The sequence below is a fragment of the Mytilus galloprovincialis genome, chromosome 10 (genome assembly GCF_965363235.1).
Source record: "Mytilus galloprovincialis chromosome 10, xbMytGall1.hap1.1, whole genome shotgun sequence".
NCBI lineage: Eukaryota > Metazoa > Mollusca > Bivalvia > Mytilida > Mytilidae > Mytilus > Mytilus galloprovincialis.
In genome coordinates this window covers 34,133,010-34,151,129 of record NC_134847.1, presented here as the reverse complement: position 1 = coordinate 34,151,129, position 18,120 = coordinate 34,133,010, and the positions used below count along the sequence as shown (strand labels likewise).

The 18,120-nt window shown below is 31.5% G+C and overlaps 2 protein-coding genes across 5 annotated transcripts in view; one reads left to right on the top strand and one right to left on the bottom strand.

Moving 5' to 3' along the window:
* The first annotated feature begins 471 nt into the window (after nucleotides 1–471).
* Nucleotides 472–8,211, top strand: LOC143047440 (wee1-like protein kinase). Its single transcript, XM_076220502.1, has 9 exons — nucleotides 472–1,192; nucleotides 1,974–2,028; nucleotides 2,326–2,495; nucleotides 2,903–3,024; nucleotides 3,338–3,592; nucleotides 4,065–4,210; nucleotides 5,553–5,660; nucleotides 6,029–6,174; nucleotides 7,836–8,211. Exons 1-9 carry the CDS (start codon nucleotides 582–584, stop codon nucleotides 7,954–7,956), a joined length of 1,734 nt encoding a protein of 577 aa, XP_076076617.1. The 5' UTR covers nucleotides 472–581; the 3' UTR covers nucleotides 7,957–8,211.
* An 8,957-nt stretch (nucleotides 8,212–17,168) lies between these two features.
* Nucleotides 17,169–18,120, bottom strand: part of LOC143047438 (uncharacterized) — a 134,252-nt gene continuing 133,300 nt past the window's right edge. For all 4 annotated transcript variants that reach the window (XM_076220497.1, XM_076220499.1, XM_076220498.1 and 1 more), the window contains one exon: nucleotides 17,169–17,714. In XM_076220497.1, the coding sequence (XP_076076612.1) occupies nucleotides 17,513–17,714 (202 nt within the window). In that variant the 3' untranslated portion in view covers nucleotides 17,169–17,512. The remainder of the gene's footprint in view (nucleotides 17,715–18,120) is intronic.

The window sequence follows — 18,120 nt, the reverse complement described above, 5'->3', positions numbered from 1 at the left end:
AAAAAAAAAAAAGAACTCACACACATATCCGTGTATGATTCTAGTATTTTTTTTTATTAATTGTTCTTTCTATCCTTCTTACTTAAAAAAAGTTTAACACAGTAATAAGAGAATAACAGATAATGGAATCATAGCTATTAATTTATTATAGGTGATAGAATTTAGAAATTGATGTAGTATAATTTTTTTTGTTGTGAAATTTGCCAGTTTTATGATTTTTTATCATCATCAGCAGCAGCGTACTCCATCATATTTCTTTAAAAACCAAAAGTGTAAACAAATCACGTATAATACACTCGATAAGTATTACAGATTTGCTATTATTTGTTGATTGTAAAGCAAATTGCAATTTTTGAAAAATAAAATATTGCCCCAGGCTGTTCTGATAACAATGGAATAGACTATACCGATTGGTAAGTGCGATAAACATCTTACAGAGGACAATTTTCATTGGTCATAAAAATCACATGATCGACAGACCCGCCATTTACGACAAGCGTGGTTTGGATTTATATTTACAAATTTTGTAAACATATTTCATTTGAAAACTGGATTTACAATAATAACAAAGTGATTTGGAAATGTCAACGTTACAACCAAGAGTTCGTAGAGGAAGGCGATCGGCCTTGAGAAAGAGAGAAAATGGATTAGTTAAAACATTGAATTTTCACGATTCCGACGGGGAGTTCAGCCCGAACGATGGTGGGTCTAGCCCATTTCATTCACCGAGTATGGAAAGTTATGATGAGCCAGATTATTTGGAAGTGGATATATCAACACCATATTTAAATTCTACATCACGTTCAGCAAGGACATTTATTAGTTCTCGGAAATTATCACCAATTCCGTTTGGAATAGACGATGAAAATGATGGTGACGTGGAGGATGACGAACAGCGAGTGCCAGCCCCTGGAAAACATGTCATCTCTCCGGACGAAGCGTGTCCGATTTCACCACCATCACGTAAGCTTAGAGCATTAAGACTTTTTGATACTCCTCATACACCTAAATCTTTATTACAAAAAGCCAGACGGAGGAGATTGACAGATGAAAGAAAATCAAATTCAAAAGAAAATGGCGAAAAAGTGGAGGCCAATGTCAACCCATTTACACCATGCAACAACAGACCTTTATCGTGTTCAGTGTCATCTGGCATGGCCAGTATAAAAAGAAGCAGGGAGCAAATGGAAAAGTGAGTTTTAATATAGTTGTATTAAACAGTATTTATTATTTAGGTTTATGATCTGACATGAAAAAAGTTTAATAATTTGAAAATCCACAGCAGTCTGCAGATCACACAAGTTACTAAGCTGAAATGTATTTGAATAGGTACCAAAAATCAACCTTAAAAGAGAGGCTTATTTCAGTAGATATTGTGCTTTTTTGTAAATATGGTCCCAAGTTTCATACTACATTTGTACTAGTTCAAACAATTTGTTTCTTTAATTACATCATTCTAAGTTTAGAAATAAAATGATGACTCATTTCTAATGTAAATGGTGAAGTTTTGATTTCCGTCATGTTGGAGATTTCGTCTGATGATAGCATTGTGTTTAGTTCGGGTTTGCATGATGCCATCAGCTGATCAGATTTTTTAAAAATAGATCCAGATTTTGTTAATTGCTATTTGTAAAATCGCAGCAGCTCCCATTGTGACTAAAGTTAAGGTTGAGAATATTTTCAAGTTTCATTGTTTATCAACCTTGCATAGCGTTTCAGTAGATATATTTATATGATATCATGTACATATTTTTGTTTGAAAATTCATTTTCATGACACTTTTATCAAAGTTGTCTCAAGTTTATTTTGAAATAAATGTTTTGTGGTTAAGACAGACTAATTAGGGCGTACGGACCCGGATTCGACTAGGAATAGGGAAAGAGGTTGATCACCCAAATTTCCTTCATTTCTAATAAATATCAAAACTTAGAGTACATGTACATACGTTATAAATATTGTTTGATTATTTCCAGGAGTTTATTAGAAGATTCAGCTGATGAAATAGAAATAGATATGCCATCAACAAAGGTATGTACAGTTGTATAAATGTAGTTCAGCTGTAAAAAGAAGGAATAAACACTTTTAAGCATTTAAAAAAAATAAAATTAAAATGTAATAAATATTGTCAACTTACTGAAACGTTGTTTAGTTAAGAAAGATATTGCAAATAACAAGTGGAAACTTTATAAAAGCTGCAGATAGATATCGACGGAAATTATGAGAGGTTTGGAGAAAAAAAGATTGATGCTCACATTCCTCATTTGATAAATGTTTGACGAACTTTCTTTAGCAGCAGCAATGATTAATTTCTCCATTCTCTTTCAGAAAATTGCTTTGCATGAAATCAACACATCACGGTATAACGAAGAGTTTCATGAAGTGTGTAAACTTGGTGATGGAGAATTTGGTAGTGTTTACAAATGTATTCACCGATTAGATGGATGTACATATGCCATAAAGAAGTCCAAGGCACCAGTAGCAGGGAGCCAGTATGAGTAAGTATAGTTATATTTTTTTCCCAAAACGACATACATTAACTACCTAATGTGTCCTTAGATTGAAAATGATAGGTTTTAGCATTGTGGTTAACCGTTGAATTTTGAATGGTTACAGATAGGTTCATCGAACTACACACAAGGTTACACAATTGGTTGAATAAGAGTTAAGATTTTAAAGTTTGGAGGAAACTACCTTAAACAAATATATTTTGCATTTGAGTAATGCTACATGTATCATATGAAGGAATGTAACATTTTACACTATCAAGTACCATACTGGTCAAAAATCGCATGCATATTTCGACTTAAAATTTTAAGCTTGATTGTTTTGGACAAATGTAGTCAACATTGAAGCTGAATGTAGTTGTCTTGTTTTACTAAACATTTTATTTACTTGCTTTCAGGAGGAATGCCATGAATGAAGTATATGCACATGCAGTTCTTGGAAAACATCAACATGTAGTGAGATACTATTCTGCCTGGGCTGAAGATGATTATATGTATATACAGAATGAATATTGTAATGGTAAGAACTTCATTTTAGGTTGTTTTTTCTTCAAAAGTTTAAAATGAGGAGGACCTTTCATAATTTCAAACTGGTCCCAAAAAATGGGTTATATAGAGTTTATCAGCCACTGTAAATAATAATTGAAAAATTAACTACCTTTCCCAGTAAACACCTTAAAGATAGAAGTATTAAGAAAGTCAACCTTTTCTATCTTGAATACATTCAAACTTGTTTATTCTGTTTCCTTGATGGAAGAAATTAATTTCATTAGTTATAGAATTATTTAAACTATTGTGAAAATTGTTTCTTACTTAAATGCTTTCATTTTCAGGTGGAAGTCTAGCTGATGTAATTGATACGAACAGGAAGACTGGCCGTAAATTGGGTGAAGATGAATTTAAGCAGATTCTCCTTCAAGTGTCGAGGGGACTGAGATACATACACTCCCAGAACCTTGTCCATCTTGATGTCAAACCAGGAAATGTGTTCATCCATCGGAACCCTAAGTTCTTGAACTCTCCCGAAAGTGGAATGGAATCTTTGGAGGAAGATGATGAAGTAGAGGAAGCAATAACATATAAAATTGGTAAGTAAGATTAAAAATAAGAAAAGAGAATGTGTGTATTGGGCTGTAGCCCTAGTCAAGTTCGTTAAAAATTTACATCATCAAACTAATAAGTTGTTGACTGGTGAATGAGTCAATGAATAGTACTACAGATATTGGTTATATCTGTTCCTTTTTGTAGAAGATGAAATAAGTTTCGAGGCATATATTTTAAAAAAACTAACCAGTTTAGCATGTTGGTTGATTATCTTGCCCAGAAAGCTCAAGAGTTGGTTTCACTGAAAAACATACAAATCAGATTGATTGCTAGTCATGAACATGAGTTATCTGACATAAGTTTTGATTGTGAAATTGACTCCAAGATCTTAACTTTGTCTCTCTGACAATGACTATGAAGAAAAGAATATTCCCCTTTTTTTCATCAATGTAGTTTTGTCAAAATATTTGCACTCTTTATTGACATCAGTAATAACCTATAATTTTGTCTTTGCAGGAGATTTAGGTCACGTAACATCAGTGTCTAACCCAACAGTTGATGATGGAGATTGTCGATATTTACCAAAAGAAATTCTGAATGATGATTATGAGAATCTGACAAAATCTGATATTTTCTCACTCGGATTAACTATGTATGAAGCGGTAAGTTGTTTAAATTTTTCAATTTGATCATAATTACTTATTAAAAGATACATATCCATACACTTGTCGAATTGTATTAAACACTAAGAAATATTGCAAAAGTCCTTTGTATATGTTCCAGACCATACAAGTATTTGGACCGTACGCGTCCGGACCGTATACGTATACGCGTACGGTCCAGCTGACCATACATGATTTGGGATCATATGGGTTAAATGTTAACAAACATTTATCAAAATCTTTATTTTTAGTTATACAAATTGTACAATTAGATGGATAAAGTGAATAAGCGAACAATTAAAATTAAATATTAAATTTTGTTTAATTTTATATCCGTGAATCCTATTTTGTTACTCTGGCCCAAGATGACACTTGCTTCCACAAGGAACGTCATATATTTTTAACATTAACATGTTTTGTTCATGCATGTTCCTTTGCATATGCATTTTTTGTAAAGTTCCTAAATATTCTAAAACAATTGTCCTCCCACATTATGTTTACTTCCGATAACTTCAATTTCAATGAGCATACTGGGCTGTAATTAATTAATTACTGACATGCTTTAGTTTCTTGTGTACAATTTGGAAATTAGTATGGCGTTCATTATCACTGGACTAGTATATATTTGTTTAGGGGCCAGCTGAAGGACGCCTCCGGGTGTGGGAATTTCTCGCTACATTGAAGACCTGTTGGTGACCCTCTGCTGTTGTTTTTTATTTGGGCGGGTTGTTGTCTCTTTGACACATTCCCCATTTCCATTCTCAATTTTATGCTAAGTACAGGAGATTAACAGATTAAATAAGCCTGATTTTTTACAAAAAGTTAAAATATTAAGTTTTTATTTCAATACCTATTCAACTTATTATGTTAATTTGAGATTTAAGTTATGTTGATCTGTTATATACATTTGTATCTAATAAACTTTACCAAATTCTTAATATTAGTCAGACCGTACGCGTACGGTCCGACCGTATGCGTATATTGAAAAAGTACGCATACGGTCCAGACCGTACGCGTACGGTCCAAATACTCATACGGTCTGGAACATATACACTGCATTTTTTGCAAATCACTCATTACTCTTTGCACCAATATTTTCCAACTACTATTCTGAAGACCAACATCCCAACATATTTCTGATGAGTCTAATTAAAGTTGTGCAAATATGTGCTACTCAGAATGAAATTTACTAGTCTGGGATATCGGACTGGGATATAACTGAGCAGACAGTTATAAAACCAAATAAATCTAAGTGAAAAATAGGAAAATGAGTTCAGTATCATCTCAAAGCCAGTATATTTACTCCAAGCATTTGTACTTATACCAATATTTTGTTTTACAGGCAGGTGGATATCCCTTACCTAAGAATGGACCAAAGTGGCATGCCATCCGACGGGGTGAATTACCATCATTACCCCACCTGACTGTAGAAATGAACCACCTAATAAAGGTAAGTTTACTTTTGTTATAAACATTGATGTGCATGTTAAGAAATCATATTCAGGACCAAAAAAAAAATAATTATAAAATAGTGTTTAGCTGAAGTTGATCAGATTGGAAATAAAGAACTTTCAAATTATACTACGCAATCCACAGCTTGATACTGGTTATAATTTTGTTCTGAAAAATGAAAAAAAAGACATTTTCAATATTATTTTGTCCTGGAAATATAGTAAGAAGGTTTGAATGTTTATTGTGTATATTTGATTTTAACTTGAAGGAAAAGGGGTTTCTTTGAATCACAACTTACAACTTACCGTTAATTATTCACCTGATTTTGAATATAAAATGTATTTATTGTTTTATTTTTATTTGCAGAGTATGGTAGACCCTGACCCAACACAAAGACCATCAGCAACACAAATAGCACAACATCCTGTTTTGTGTCCGCAGGCTAAAAAATCAAAAGCCCAGCTTAGAAAAGAACTGAATGAAGAAAGATTTAAGAACCAGATGTTATCAAGGTACTTAAATGACTCAAAATGAACTTTTAGAAATTATTTTAAGAAATATTGAATTTATACAATTAAAGAAATGTGATTTGATAGCCAATGAAGCAACAATGAAGTATCTAGTTGATTTCAAAAATGGCAAAGTTTAAAGCATTTAAATGTCATCATTAGGCCTCCAACAATGAGAATATAAAGATTGTTTCGCTATGTGATTTTGACGTCTCTTATCTATAAAACAGAAGAGTAAAAAAAATAAAAAAATTCTGTAATAGCCAGGGATCTCCATGGCCTGTTTAACGATGGCGCCCCGCCATCGTTCAAATGTCTTGCGCCATCGTCAAATGACTCGCCCCATCGTTAAATTGTCTTGCGCCATCGTTAAATTGTCTTCCGCCATCGTTCAAAACTTCATCATTTTTGTAGCCCGACGCCATTTGTTTTATCAATTATAATCAAATGCATGTAATTGCATAACCCTTAGGCTTTTTATGTTATAATCCAACATAGTTCTAACGCCTGAGGGATATCCGGATTAAGATCGCTAATCACTTGTACCTGAGCTTGTACAGGTAGATCAACAAACCAGACAGGAGAATACTATCTGAGGATAGACGATCCATTTGTCGAATTAATCAACTAAGTTTAGCTAATGATTATGATAATTTAGATTAAATAAATAAATTAATAATCCAGTGACAAAGAAAACAGTTTAACAAGTCGAACACGTGCTTTATTTTGACTTACGCAATCAGCATCCCCCTTTTTTAAGAAGTACAAAATAAGACGCAAAACAGCAAATATGATTTCATCACAAATAACTCGAGTACTGCCGTAACAATAATTTAGAATGACTTTAAAAGTTTAAAAGTAAAAACTTATAAATATTTCCTGTAAAGAAATATCGTATCGTAATTCCGAATTCATTTCGTATATTACAATCAAATTGATACATCCGCGTTTCCGGTTTCTATTCAGACTCGAAAGATGCATGTTGCACAGCATCAATTTGTCAGATAAAGTCATTAAAAACTTTTTCATTTGCTTTACAAATCTCTTTAACCTTTTACATAACCCGTACGAATCGTTTTGTTGTTGCTGCAAATCAGCCATACCGGTAATGGGTTCTGAATTTGACAGTGTCCACGAAATAAGCTCCACATCATATGATTTTTAACCCCCATAACAATTACCAAAAATACAAGAAATCTACATGGGGACCTTCATGACACCTTTGGTCATTCTCGACTAAGGGGGACTATGAAGACTTGGCATTTGAATGGTTAAAAACGGCAATAAATGAACATATTGATACTTCTAATTCTATAATGAAAATTCAAATAAATATAATTTAAATAAGCAATGAATTAGCATGTTCACCATTCCTTGTAGGGAGGGATAAAATTTTTCCGATCGCGCTACACTGTACAGCGTAGACACGGTTTGTAATGGTGAAAGTTCCTCCATGGTTCAATTTTCATCCATGGAGATCCCTGATAGCACAATTCTTGCAGAAAAAGTGGATGCTCAAAAGAATTGAATCCGAATTTTAATGCTATATTATTATATGAACATGTAAAAACTGTAAAATTGAATCTTGAAAAGTAACATATTTTACAATTTGTTCATTCAAATTCTTTGTACAACATCCTAACCGTTCAATTTTTTCTCTTCAGAAAATTAATAGAAGCTACCCAGTGCCTTGTACAGAATACCCCCGTGTTTGCACAGCCAGATAAAGTGAGTCGACTGATAGGAAACAGAATGAAAAGGAGCTTAAGCATGACAAACTTTTAAAAGAATCAATTTTAAGGAGGACACTGTGCAATACACAATTTGTAAAAATAATTGTATAAAGACTGGACCCTATTATACCAGTATAAATTTGTTATACATTGTTATGTAATATTTCCTGTTAATGTGCCAAGACAAAGGGTTAACAGATTGAGCATGTTTATTTTCATATCATAGTTCTATTTATATTCATCTGTTGGAGATGCCATCTTATTTATTATCCTCTGGTTTGGACCATAGATTCTTGGTCCTCAAATTTTGAACTTCACTCTTTTATTTTTGGACTCTTTTTGTGAATTGAGAAATTGCATGTTAAGAAAATGATGAATTATAATGTTAGAATGCGGCATGTTACTTTTGCTTGTTTGCATTGTTATTTTAAAATTTGTTAGGAGCTTGTATTCTGATAGAATTTATATTGTTTACAAAAATAAGAGCTGGAGAAATGTGGTTCATTTTCATTGGTGATAGTTCATGTAAAATTATTTGTTTGTTTGTAATTTAAAGATATTTATAGTAATTATCAAATTTTAATGTCCAAGTAATCATTGTTACGTTTTCCATTCATAAAAATATAAATTATAGAACCACATTTATCCAGGCTGTATTTCCCCACAATGGCATCTCCAACAAATTGATATTTGTTTTTATATATAGCATGTAAAGAAGTGAAACTTCTCTATGTGATAATCATGAATTCCAGGTAAGTAGGTCAGACGGTGGTGCAAATGATGTGCTATAAGTAGGTCAACATATTTGTATATTGTTTTTATTGTAGGTATATTTAAACCTGTAAACTCCATGGATTCATTGTTAAAAATAGCAACAAGAAGGTGCTTATTGTATGTTTTACAAATAAAATTTTAATAAAATATTTGTGTAGTATTTTAAATATTTGGATGCATAGTCAGGAATCTGATGTTCAGTAGTTGTTGTTTGTTGATGTGGTTCATAAGTTTTATAGCTTGCTGTTCTGTTTGAGCCTAGGCTCTGAGTTGAAGACCGTAGTTTAACCTATAATGGTGTACTTGTATAAATTGTGACTTGGCACTCACGATTCATACCACAACTTATATATATGTACTGTTTTACTAGGCAGCTGCCTATCTTACCATATAAGGGATAATTTTTTTGAATTTTGAACAAGTTTTGGCTTCACTACTATCACTAGGTACAACAGATTTAGTTTGTCACAATGGAGTACCGTGGGAGAAAATGTTGCCCAATATTAATTGCAGTTTTTCTGATTTTCAAAGTACTTCCTTCTTCATAAGGGCTGTTCCTTAAAAACATACAGTGGAACCAAGGGAGTCTTTTTAAAATCTCATCTCTAGGTGGGTGTTTTGTATAGTGAAAGTGTATAAAAATTCTTCAATCTAGTCGATATTTTCAAAGTGCTTTCACTTGGTAACATTTAACTAATATGCAGATGTGGTATGATTACCAACAACACAACAGACTATTCACCATTGTTTAAATGAAGTGGATGTAAGAAACAGGTAACCATACATCCTTCAACAATTGCAAAACCAATACACTATAGTCATAAAAAATACAACTTTACAAGAGTACACACGCTGAAATGTCTCGCCTTCTTTACCAGTTATTGATATGTTGATAGTCCTTAATATAAAGCTTTAATACAACTATCGCATAAACTTTTAAAACATGTTCCAAGAAAATGAGGTCAAGGTCATATAAACCTAACAAGAAATACATGTACACCTTACAATCATTCAACACACTAAATATAGTTTACCTATTGCTTATAGTTTCTAAGAAACACTTGACCAAGAAAACTATAAACATTGACCAATGAACCATGGAAATAGGGTCAAGGTCAGATGAAGCATGCCAGGCAGACATACAGCTTAAAATTCTTCCATACAACAAATATAGTTGAAGAAAAACAGATCAAAACACAAAAACTTAACACTGAGAAAATGAGGTCAAGGTAACATAAAACCTGTGAGACTGACATGCACATCATAAAATTTTTCCATACACCAAATATAGTTGACCTTTTGCATATAGTGTTAAAAAAAAAGACCAAATCTCAAAAACTTCACTTTGACAACTGAACCATGAAAATGAGATCAAGGTCAGATGACACCTGCCAGCTAGGCATGTACACCTTACAATCCCATACATCAAATATAGTAAACCTATTGCATTCAGTATAAGAAAAACAGAACAAAACACAACTTAACTATAACCACTGAACCATGAAAATGAGGTCAAGGTAAGATGAAACCTGCCATTTGGACATGTACACCTTACAATCATTCCATACGTCAAATATACTAGACCTATTGCTTATAGTATCTGAAATATGAACTTGACCACCAAATTAAACCTTGTATATTGATCCATGAAAGTAGGTTGAGGTCAAGTGAAAACTGCCTGAAGGGTATGAGGACCTTTCAAGGTACACACATACCAAATATAGTTATCCTACAGTGGCAGATCCAGAAATTTACCTAAGTTGAAGCCCACTGACTGCATAAAAAGGGGGCCAGCTTCGGTCATGCTTCAGTGATTCCCTATTTAATCAACCAAATTTTTTTCCAGAAAAGGGAGGGGGAATTTTTCTGGGCTTTCTGCGACAAAAGTTGCAGGCTCGGCAAAAAAAAAGGAGAAATTGTGTTAACATTGATAAGGAAATTGTATGTTTTCTGAAGAAAAAAGTAGAGGGCAGGTCTAATAAAAACTAGACAATGTATATGCATTTAAATAAAAATGTGTTAAATCTGGACTTGATCTATATCCAAAAATGACAGCTTATGAACAATACAACAGGATGACAGCATGACCATAAAATTTTCTCTTGATAATTTACAAGATATATCACTGTGAATTTATAAGAGTAACCACTGAAAAATAAAAATAAACTTAGAATATGAGCAAAAGTGTTGCAGCAGATAATTGCTTATAATACCTCATGTTCAACATCGTTAAAAAGTTTTCTCTAATTCTGTCAATTTATCCCTTTCTGCACCCATTGTTTAAAAAAAATTTAATCAACGTGTGGTTCGTTTGATCTCAGTTCTTCATTGGTTAAAATGGGATTATGACGAAGAATTTCCTTGCTTTCCTCAGAATTTCATTTGTGACGGCATGAAAAAAAGGCAACCATGTCTGATGACGTCACATAAAAAGAACACATCTTTTTGCAGATCATTCGAAAAGAAGGAATACCTTTGTCTGCATATTGTTTGAAAATCATTAGAGAAACAGATACTTTCTCGACAGTTAAATTTTAAATATTTAAAACGCTCGGCAAGCCTATCGTTTTTAATTTGAAAATTTAACTGTCTCAAGTGGATTAATATCATATCACACTCGATGCAGTGGTAGAATCTATATGTTACCTTTGAAACAAAAAGAAATTGGTGTAGGAGTGAGCTTAATTGAATGTGGCAAGATTAAACTGCTTTGTGTGCAATTCTGGTGTGCTTGAGATACACAAGGATGAGTTGAATATTTTTTTATCATTATAATTATGCCATCAAGTGCTACCTTTTATGGTCGGTAGACCCGTTATGTTTCTGTATACTCATGTTTGTCTCATTCAAGTTTAAGAAACTTCAACATAATATTAGAAACAACACACAGACAGATTTCGAATTTGGAGTCATTTATCTTTCTAGATTTATGTTTTAACTTGTTAATTTGCAAAGCTTGAGATAAGCTTTTATGTCCTCCAACACTTTCTGACTTTGATTTGAATTTATTTGAAGTCTTCCAAGTTCAAGATTTTACAGATTTCATATAAAACTTTACAATTTCAATACTCCATAAAAATGAGTCTGTTAAAGCCTGGCAGATAAGCAACTTATTACCATTCCATACACCAAAACAAATACAGTTGACCTGCTGCTTTTAGTATCTGGAGAATAAGACCTGATCAACAAAAACTAATGTAAACCAACAAGCCATGAAAATAAGGTCAAAGTTTGAAGAAACTTATTAAACAGAAATCTACACCAAATAGTCACAGTTGACTTATTGTTTATAGGTCTGAGAAAAGGACTTAACCACAGAAATTAAATTCAATGAATCATTAAAGTTATGTGAACTCTGCAAGACAGACATCCACACCTTGCAATCTTTCCATACATCACATATGAATGATCCATAAAACAACTGTAAATTCAGAAATTATTGCGTGCATTTATTTTTGCGATTTTGTCATTTTAGACTAAAATGTGATTTTAATTTTTGAGATATTCAGAAAAATCCAGTTTGATTCATATACAAAAATTGAAAATGAGAATTTCAATTATTGGGATTATAACCGTTGCATATTTTGCAATACAGCATCGCAATAATTTATAAATTTACAGTAAATAAAGGTAAAATTAACCTTGTAAGGCGTTTTTGTGAATATTTGTGAATAAGATGTTTTGACAGATCCAGCATACATTCATACTGATTTTTTTTATTTTGTTGAACAATTTAATTTGTGTCATCCAAAAATTTCAAGAACATTGGTATCCCAACAGATAATATAGAATCCACAATATCAAATAAAGTAGTCAGGGGATGATGAAAATAAAGCCAAGGACAATGTATATGCCAGGCAGGAATTTCAGAAAGTAAGATAGACATATTCAAGTTATGAAGTATCCAAGTCTTCTTCCTTCTTAATATAAAGCTTTATACAAACTTGACCATGTTGCAATGTGACATCCTTGTGACTAGTATTTTGTGAAATATTTTGCAGATATGGCAATAATTAGGCCTAGGAATCCTAATAATGGAAGATGCTGGACCCCTATAGACCATTAAAGTGCTTGTAAGCAATGAATGTTTATGTTTGATTTAATTTTGCAGTTGGCAATAAAATAAAACATTGCAATGCATTGTAAATAAAATGCTCTGCATGGTACAGCTTGATACAACTGCAGAAGTAGAACTCCGAACAATTGAGGCCAGAATGGACACAACATTCAAGCTTAATGCATCTCTGAATCTGGATTGTGATTAAATATTTGACACAGCATAGGTTTCTGACACAGAATGAATGTGGTCTTATGAACTTAAAAGAAATTAAATTTACCTATTATCAAAGAAGCCCATACATTCAATTTTTGTTGAAATCAACCAAAGTTTAATTTTGACCGAATTTATGAAAATTGGGCCATAATCAAAAATCTAAATACATGTTTAGACTTGGCATATCAAGAAAATCCTTGGTTTTTTCGAAAAATTCAAAGTTTTGTAATCAATTTTTAAGTTTTAATAGAGATCCATTCACTTAAACTAAAGTTATTGTCCAGAAACTAAGTGTCTTCGGATGATGCTGACACCAATATACAAAAGCAAATATTTTTTGCCGTTGTATAAAAAACGATTGCAGTTCAACTACAATTACAAATGAATAAAGGAAGACAACTCTAATTTTACAGATTACGTTGTAATTTTACAACATCATTTGGACCAACATGACATTGCTGTAAGCTTGGAGTTCTACTGTTCATCTAATAGAAGACCATACCCGTAGCCAGGGGGGTTTGAGGGGTTCGGACGACCCCCCCTTGAAAACAAATAAGCACTGTTAAAGTCAACGTTCTGTTCGAATTGTGACTGTTAGAGTTGAGTTCGTAGGTCCAAAGACTGAAGCCTGAAGACCTTCAGCAAATAAAGGTTTTTCCTTATGGCTATTCTTTTTGTTTTTTCATACTAGCAATGAACCCACATTGTATGGTGAAGGAAAGATATTGAATAAATGACATGTAGAAAAGTCTCTTGTAATTCAAGTGCATTGTGGTTTTTTTTGAGAACCTTTAAACAGTAGATAAATTATTTGGGCCAACATGCACTACAAAATGATCTATTTATTTAATGGGAGTATTTTCCAAATTCTATTCTAGAGGAAATACTGGAACCTAACTTCTGAAAATTGCACAATTTATTAACTTTAAAGTAAAGCTGTTTATTTAAAATAACAGCAGAACAGAGGACAGACATTTACTATAAATTCAAATAGGAGAAAGTGTGATAATAGTCGTTATTGCTATTTTAAGAAGTTTTCATTTGTTCTTAATGACTGATAATTTCTTTCTCAGCCAATTGAGTGATATGAAAAATTATCGCTAGAAACTAAGGGCGCATGTGCCATTTTTAATGATATTAACATGAAATTTACAACATCGTTACTGATAAAATAGCGATAAACAGATGATCATTGGGTGATCATTGGGTGTCTCAACTTGTACCGGCTCAAGCCAGAAAATAAATCTCATAAAGATGATCAACGATAATCTATAATTATCTAGTGCCTGGAACAGAAAAATTATTGACATTTTTTAATAATTTCAAAATTAATCTTATTTGATCTGATATAAATAGGATGTTATAATCTTGACACTTGTGAGTGTAGCAATTTAAGCTTTTTGTCAAGTACATGTCACATTTGACAAATTTGATCTAAAATGCCTGTTATATACTTATATCTAGTTTATTGAAAAAAATAATAATTTTGAAAGACATTTTACCAATGTTAACATCTTTGAAGAGCACATTTTGTAGCAAAATATTATTTTGAGCAAGATTGGGACACATCAAAATATTAATGGATTGATCTTAAAAAGAGGCTTTATATTGTCTAATTTTGGAAGATCGGCATTTAGTATAAGAAATTTAGACAGTAAGCAAATATAAAAGACAAATTTTAAATAAATAAAATATATTTTTGTTTGATAGATGCATGTGTATCATTGTTTTTGATTTTAATATTATTTGGGCAAAAAAGTGCCTTATTAGAGTTTGTCCTTTTTTCATTAAGCAACAGAATGGATTGAGTGGGTATATCTTCTTATACATGTATTGTTATTAAATAAATGCGCTAAGAAGTTACGTCATTTTGTTTATACATGTACAACAATTTTAATGACTCAGAACTTTGAACTATTGTTATCTTTTTTGGGGCCTTATCTGGTAATTTTGTGTGATGATTGTTTTACAGAAATATGTACTTTGACCTATAATGGTTTACTTTTACAAACTGTGACTTGGATGGAGAGATGTCTCATTGGCACTCATACCAAATTTTTTTATATATATTTTGTCATTAACTATACTGCATATACAAATTTATCATGGTTATTTTTTATATTAAAGGAACCTTTACCAATTAGTGTCATAAATATCTGAGAAATAGAGGGGGCAAGGAAAAACAAATTCATCTAGGCTTGCTATTAAACATATCATATTCCTCAACATGTCAACTGGAAACTGTAACCAAAAACAAAAAAACAAAAGTAGATATCTTGGCTTACATAATTTTAATCATAGAATTTTAAATACTGCTAATTGCAGTTATGTCAACATAAAATATAAAACATCAAAATTTTGTCTTCATCTTCCAGAGATTAACATTGAAATAAATCCCACAAAACTGTATGAAACAAAAGATAAATTTTGATTGACATAATTTGAGCAAAAGTTACTGCTATTTTGAAACCATGTTGGAGGGTTAAATAGGCAAGAACCTTCATTAATCAGCAAATTTCAGCTAGTTAAACGATTTGCCAAACTGTAAAAAAGGCTTTATCCGATTTTTTTTATTTCTTCAAGCATTGCTTAATAAATCACTGAGATCTAGTAAGAATCTTTTTTCAGACTTGAGTGTATCCCATGTTTTAATTTGTGTAGTCAAATGAGAAAATCAACAGTTTATTTCTTCCAAAATGGGGGGATAAGGGAAATAACTCTTCAAATTATGTCATTCAAAACCTATCAATTACTTAAAAAAATATCACTATAACCAGCTTCTATAGAACCTCGAAAAATAAAATACTTATCACAGTTGTTGAAACAGATAACATTTGACCTGCGTCGGATAGAAATCAACCTTATGCAAGTATATGTTTAGATGTACATGTATGAAATTTTGATTGATTTCAGAACATTCAAATATGTAATCAAAGTTCAATATCAGTTTTGTAGGGTTCTCATATCAACTCAATTTTCAAACAGTTGCATACTTTGCATATAGATATTTTCAACCCGAAATAAGTTAACAGGGCTCTTGGTCATAAAACTTTACTCAGTACTCTGAGTACAAAATAAGTGCTTGAAACACAAAATCCAGTATTTTGATTGGTTGATTCTTGAGTCTGAGTACAAAAATCGTGCTCGAAAGTTTTATGACCGCAAGGCCAGATGTATCATGGTATTTAATTGTATGAGGTCGGTTTCTATCAGACCCAGCTCATTTGAGACACGGACATTAAAATATTCACAGTTACATAAAATTATAAAAATATCAAAACTTGATCGTCTGCATCCTTTGTTTGGCTGACCATTGTAATTATGACAGTTTCTCTGATTATGCTATCAAATATATAAACAGATCTTAATTTCTTATTCAAGGATTTCTTCAATTAAATAAATCATTAATTTTTAAACATCAATAAAAAAATAAAACAAGAAAAAAAATGACAACTTCCAATGGAAATATATGGTGTTCCAAACTCGTTTATAAAATTATTTCATATTTAGTTAAAAAAATTATGAGTAGTATCTGTCCAAAAAGTAATTAAAAATTGTTTAAGAATTTTATTAAGTCACATGGAGATGATTCTGCATTTCTGCAGTGCTTAAAGCTTTACTTTTTATATATAGGTTGTTTCCGCAGGAATTATAACGTCCAATGCCATAAGTACTTATTCTTAATCAAAATTTACTTCTATATAATTAAGTTACGGAAATAATTTAGTATGAACCCATTTTAGAAATATTATGACACTGCAACTTATTGAAAATCAATGATGTAAGAGGAATGAAGAAAATGGCTGTCCTTTTAGTCAAGGGGGGGGGGGGGGTAAATTAACTGCCTTACTGGTTTTATCTCACCAACAATTCACAATTGGGGTCCCCCCATCTATGTTACCTAAATGACTTTAGTATTAGCTATTTAAATTAGAGCACCTAATATTTCACATTTATAAACTTATGGAAAACTTTAAATCTAATTATAAATCAATGCCGATATGTTTGTTGATACAACAATTCTAAAGATATGTAAATGGCAATTATTTGTTTTTTTTGTATAAATAATTTTCAATTAAAAAAAATAAATTATGTTTTATTGTATGAATATTTTTCTATTTCACAAAAGGAATTCTTAATTTCATTGAATAATTAATTTTTATTAAAAAAAATAATTATTCAGTTTTTATTAAAAAAAAATTCTTTAATTCAAAAAAAAAAGTTTTATTGTGTGAGTTTTTTTTTTTTCAAAGTCATTTGTATATATAGGCTGTAATATTTTACAGAGGATAAAACAGCTTTTGAACAAGATGAGAGTTCTTAGTTAACAGTAATAAATAACAATTAACTAGCTCCTTTTAAAACCCAAGATGTGGCACTGATTGGAGGGAGACATACATTTTCTTTAACACTGATACCAAAAATAAAATCCAAATGCCCTTAAATTTGGCATCAAGGTATCAAATATATTCTCTTAAAATGCAATCATCTAGAATTTGCTACATAACAGATATGCATAAAAATAACCAACAATATAACACCAGAGTTCTGTTGATTTGATTCATGATGGAGGTTGTCCCATGTGTTTGTACTGGGGTTGTACTTGCATAGCTGCTTGTCCATAAGGAAAGAAGGACAACACAATACTACATAATGCCATAAAGAACACGAAACCAGCCATAGTCATTCTTAGTTTCTTGCTAGCAACATCCCATGATGGCACATTCTCCCAAAACTTTTCCTTAATTGTCTCTGATAAATTCCTGTAATTACAAAACTAATTGTTAGCAAATTCTAAAGTACAATACTTTCTCCAAATCTTTCTTTGCATGGTAAATCTAAATATTTTATTTAGTTAAAACTATGTAAAGCAAAGACTTGAACAAATAATTTTGCAACTCTCTGGGAAACTCTGACCTACTAATAATTTTTCTTAATTTTGGTTAAATGGTTCCTGAATGTATAAAATTTATATATTGTTGGATTTCTAAAAATTTGACTATGCATTCCAGAAAAAGAAAAAAAATCCTTATTAGCATTTCAAATTTTGTAATATCTCAATTACTCTAATGAGTCTTAATTATTCATGAGAAACATTTGACCTGAACTGAAAATTTGTACGGTTTCAACACAGCAATTGATTGTGCTCTTCATTTCATAATTTTTCAA

Excerpts from the sequence above, each read along its gene's own strand:
- LOC143047440 (XM_076220502.1), top strand. The coding sequence starts at position 582 with ATGTCAACGTTACAACCAAGAGTTCGTAGAGGAAGGCGATCGGCCTTG. Across the intron at positions 3,593-4,064 it reads AGCAATAACATATAAAATTG|GAGATTTAGGTCACGTAACA; the intron begins GTAAGTAAGATT and ends TTGTCTTTGCAG. Across the intron at positions 6,175-7,835 it reads AAGAACCAGATGTTATCAAG|AAAATTAATAGAAGCTACCC; the intron begins GTACTTAAATGA and ends TTTTCTCTTCAG.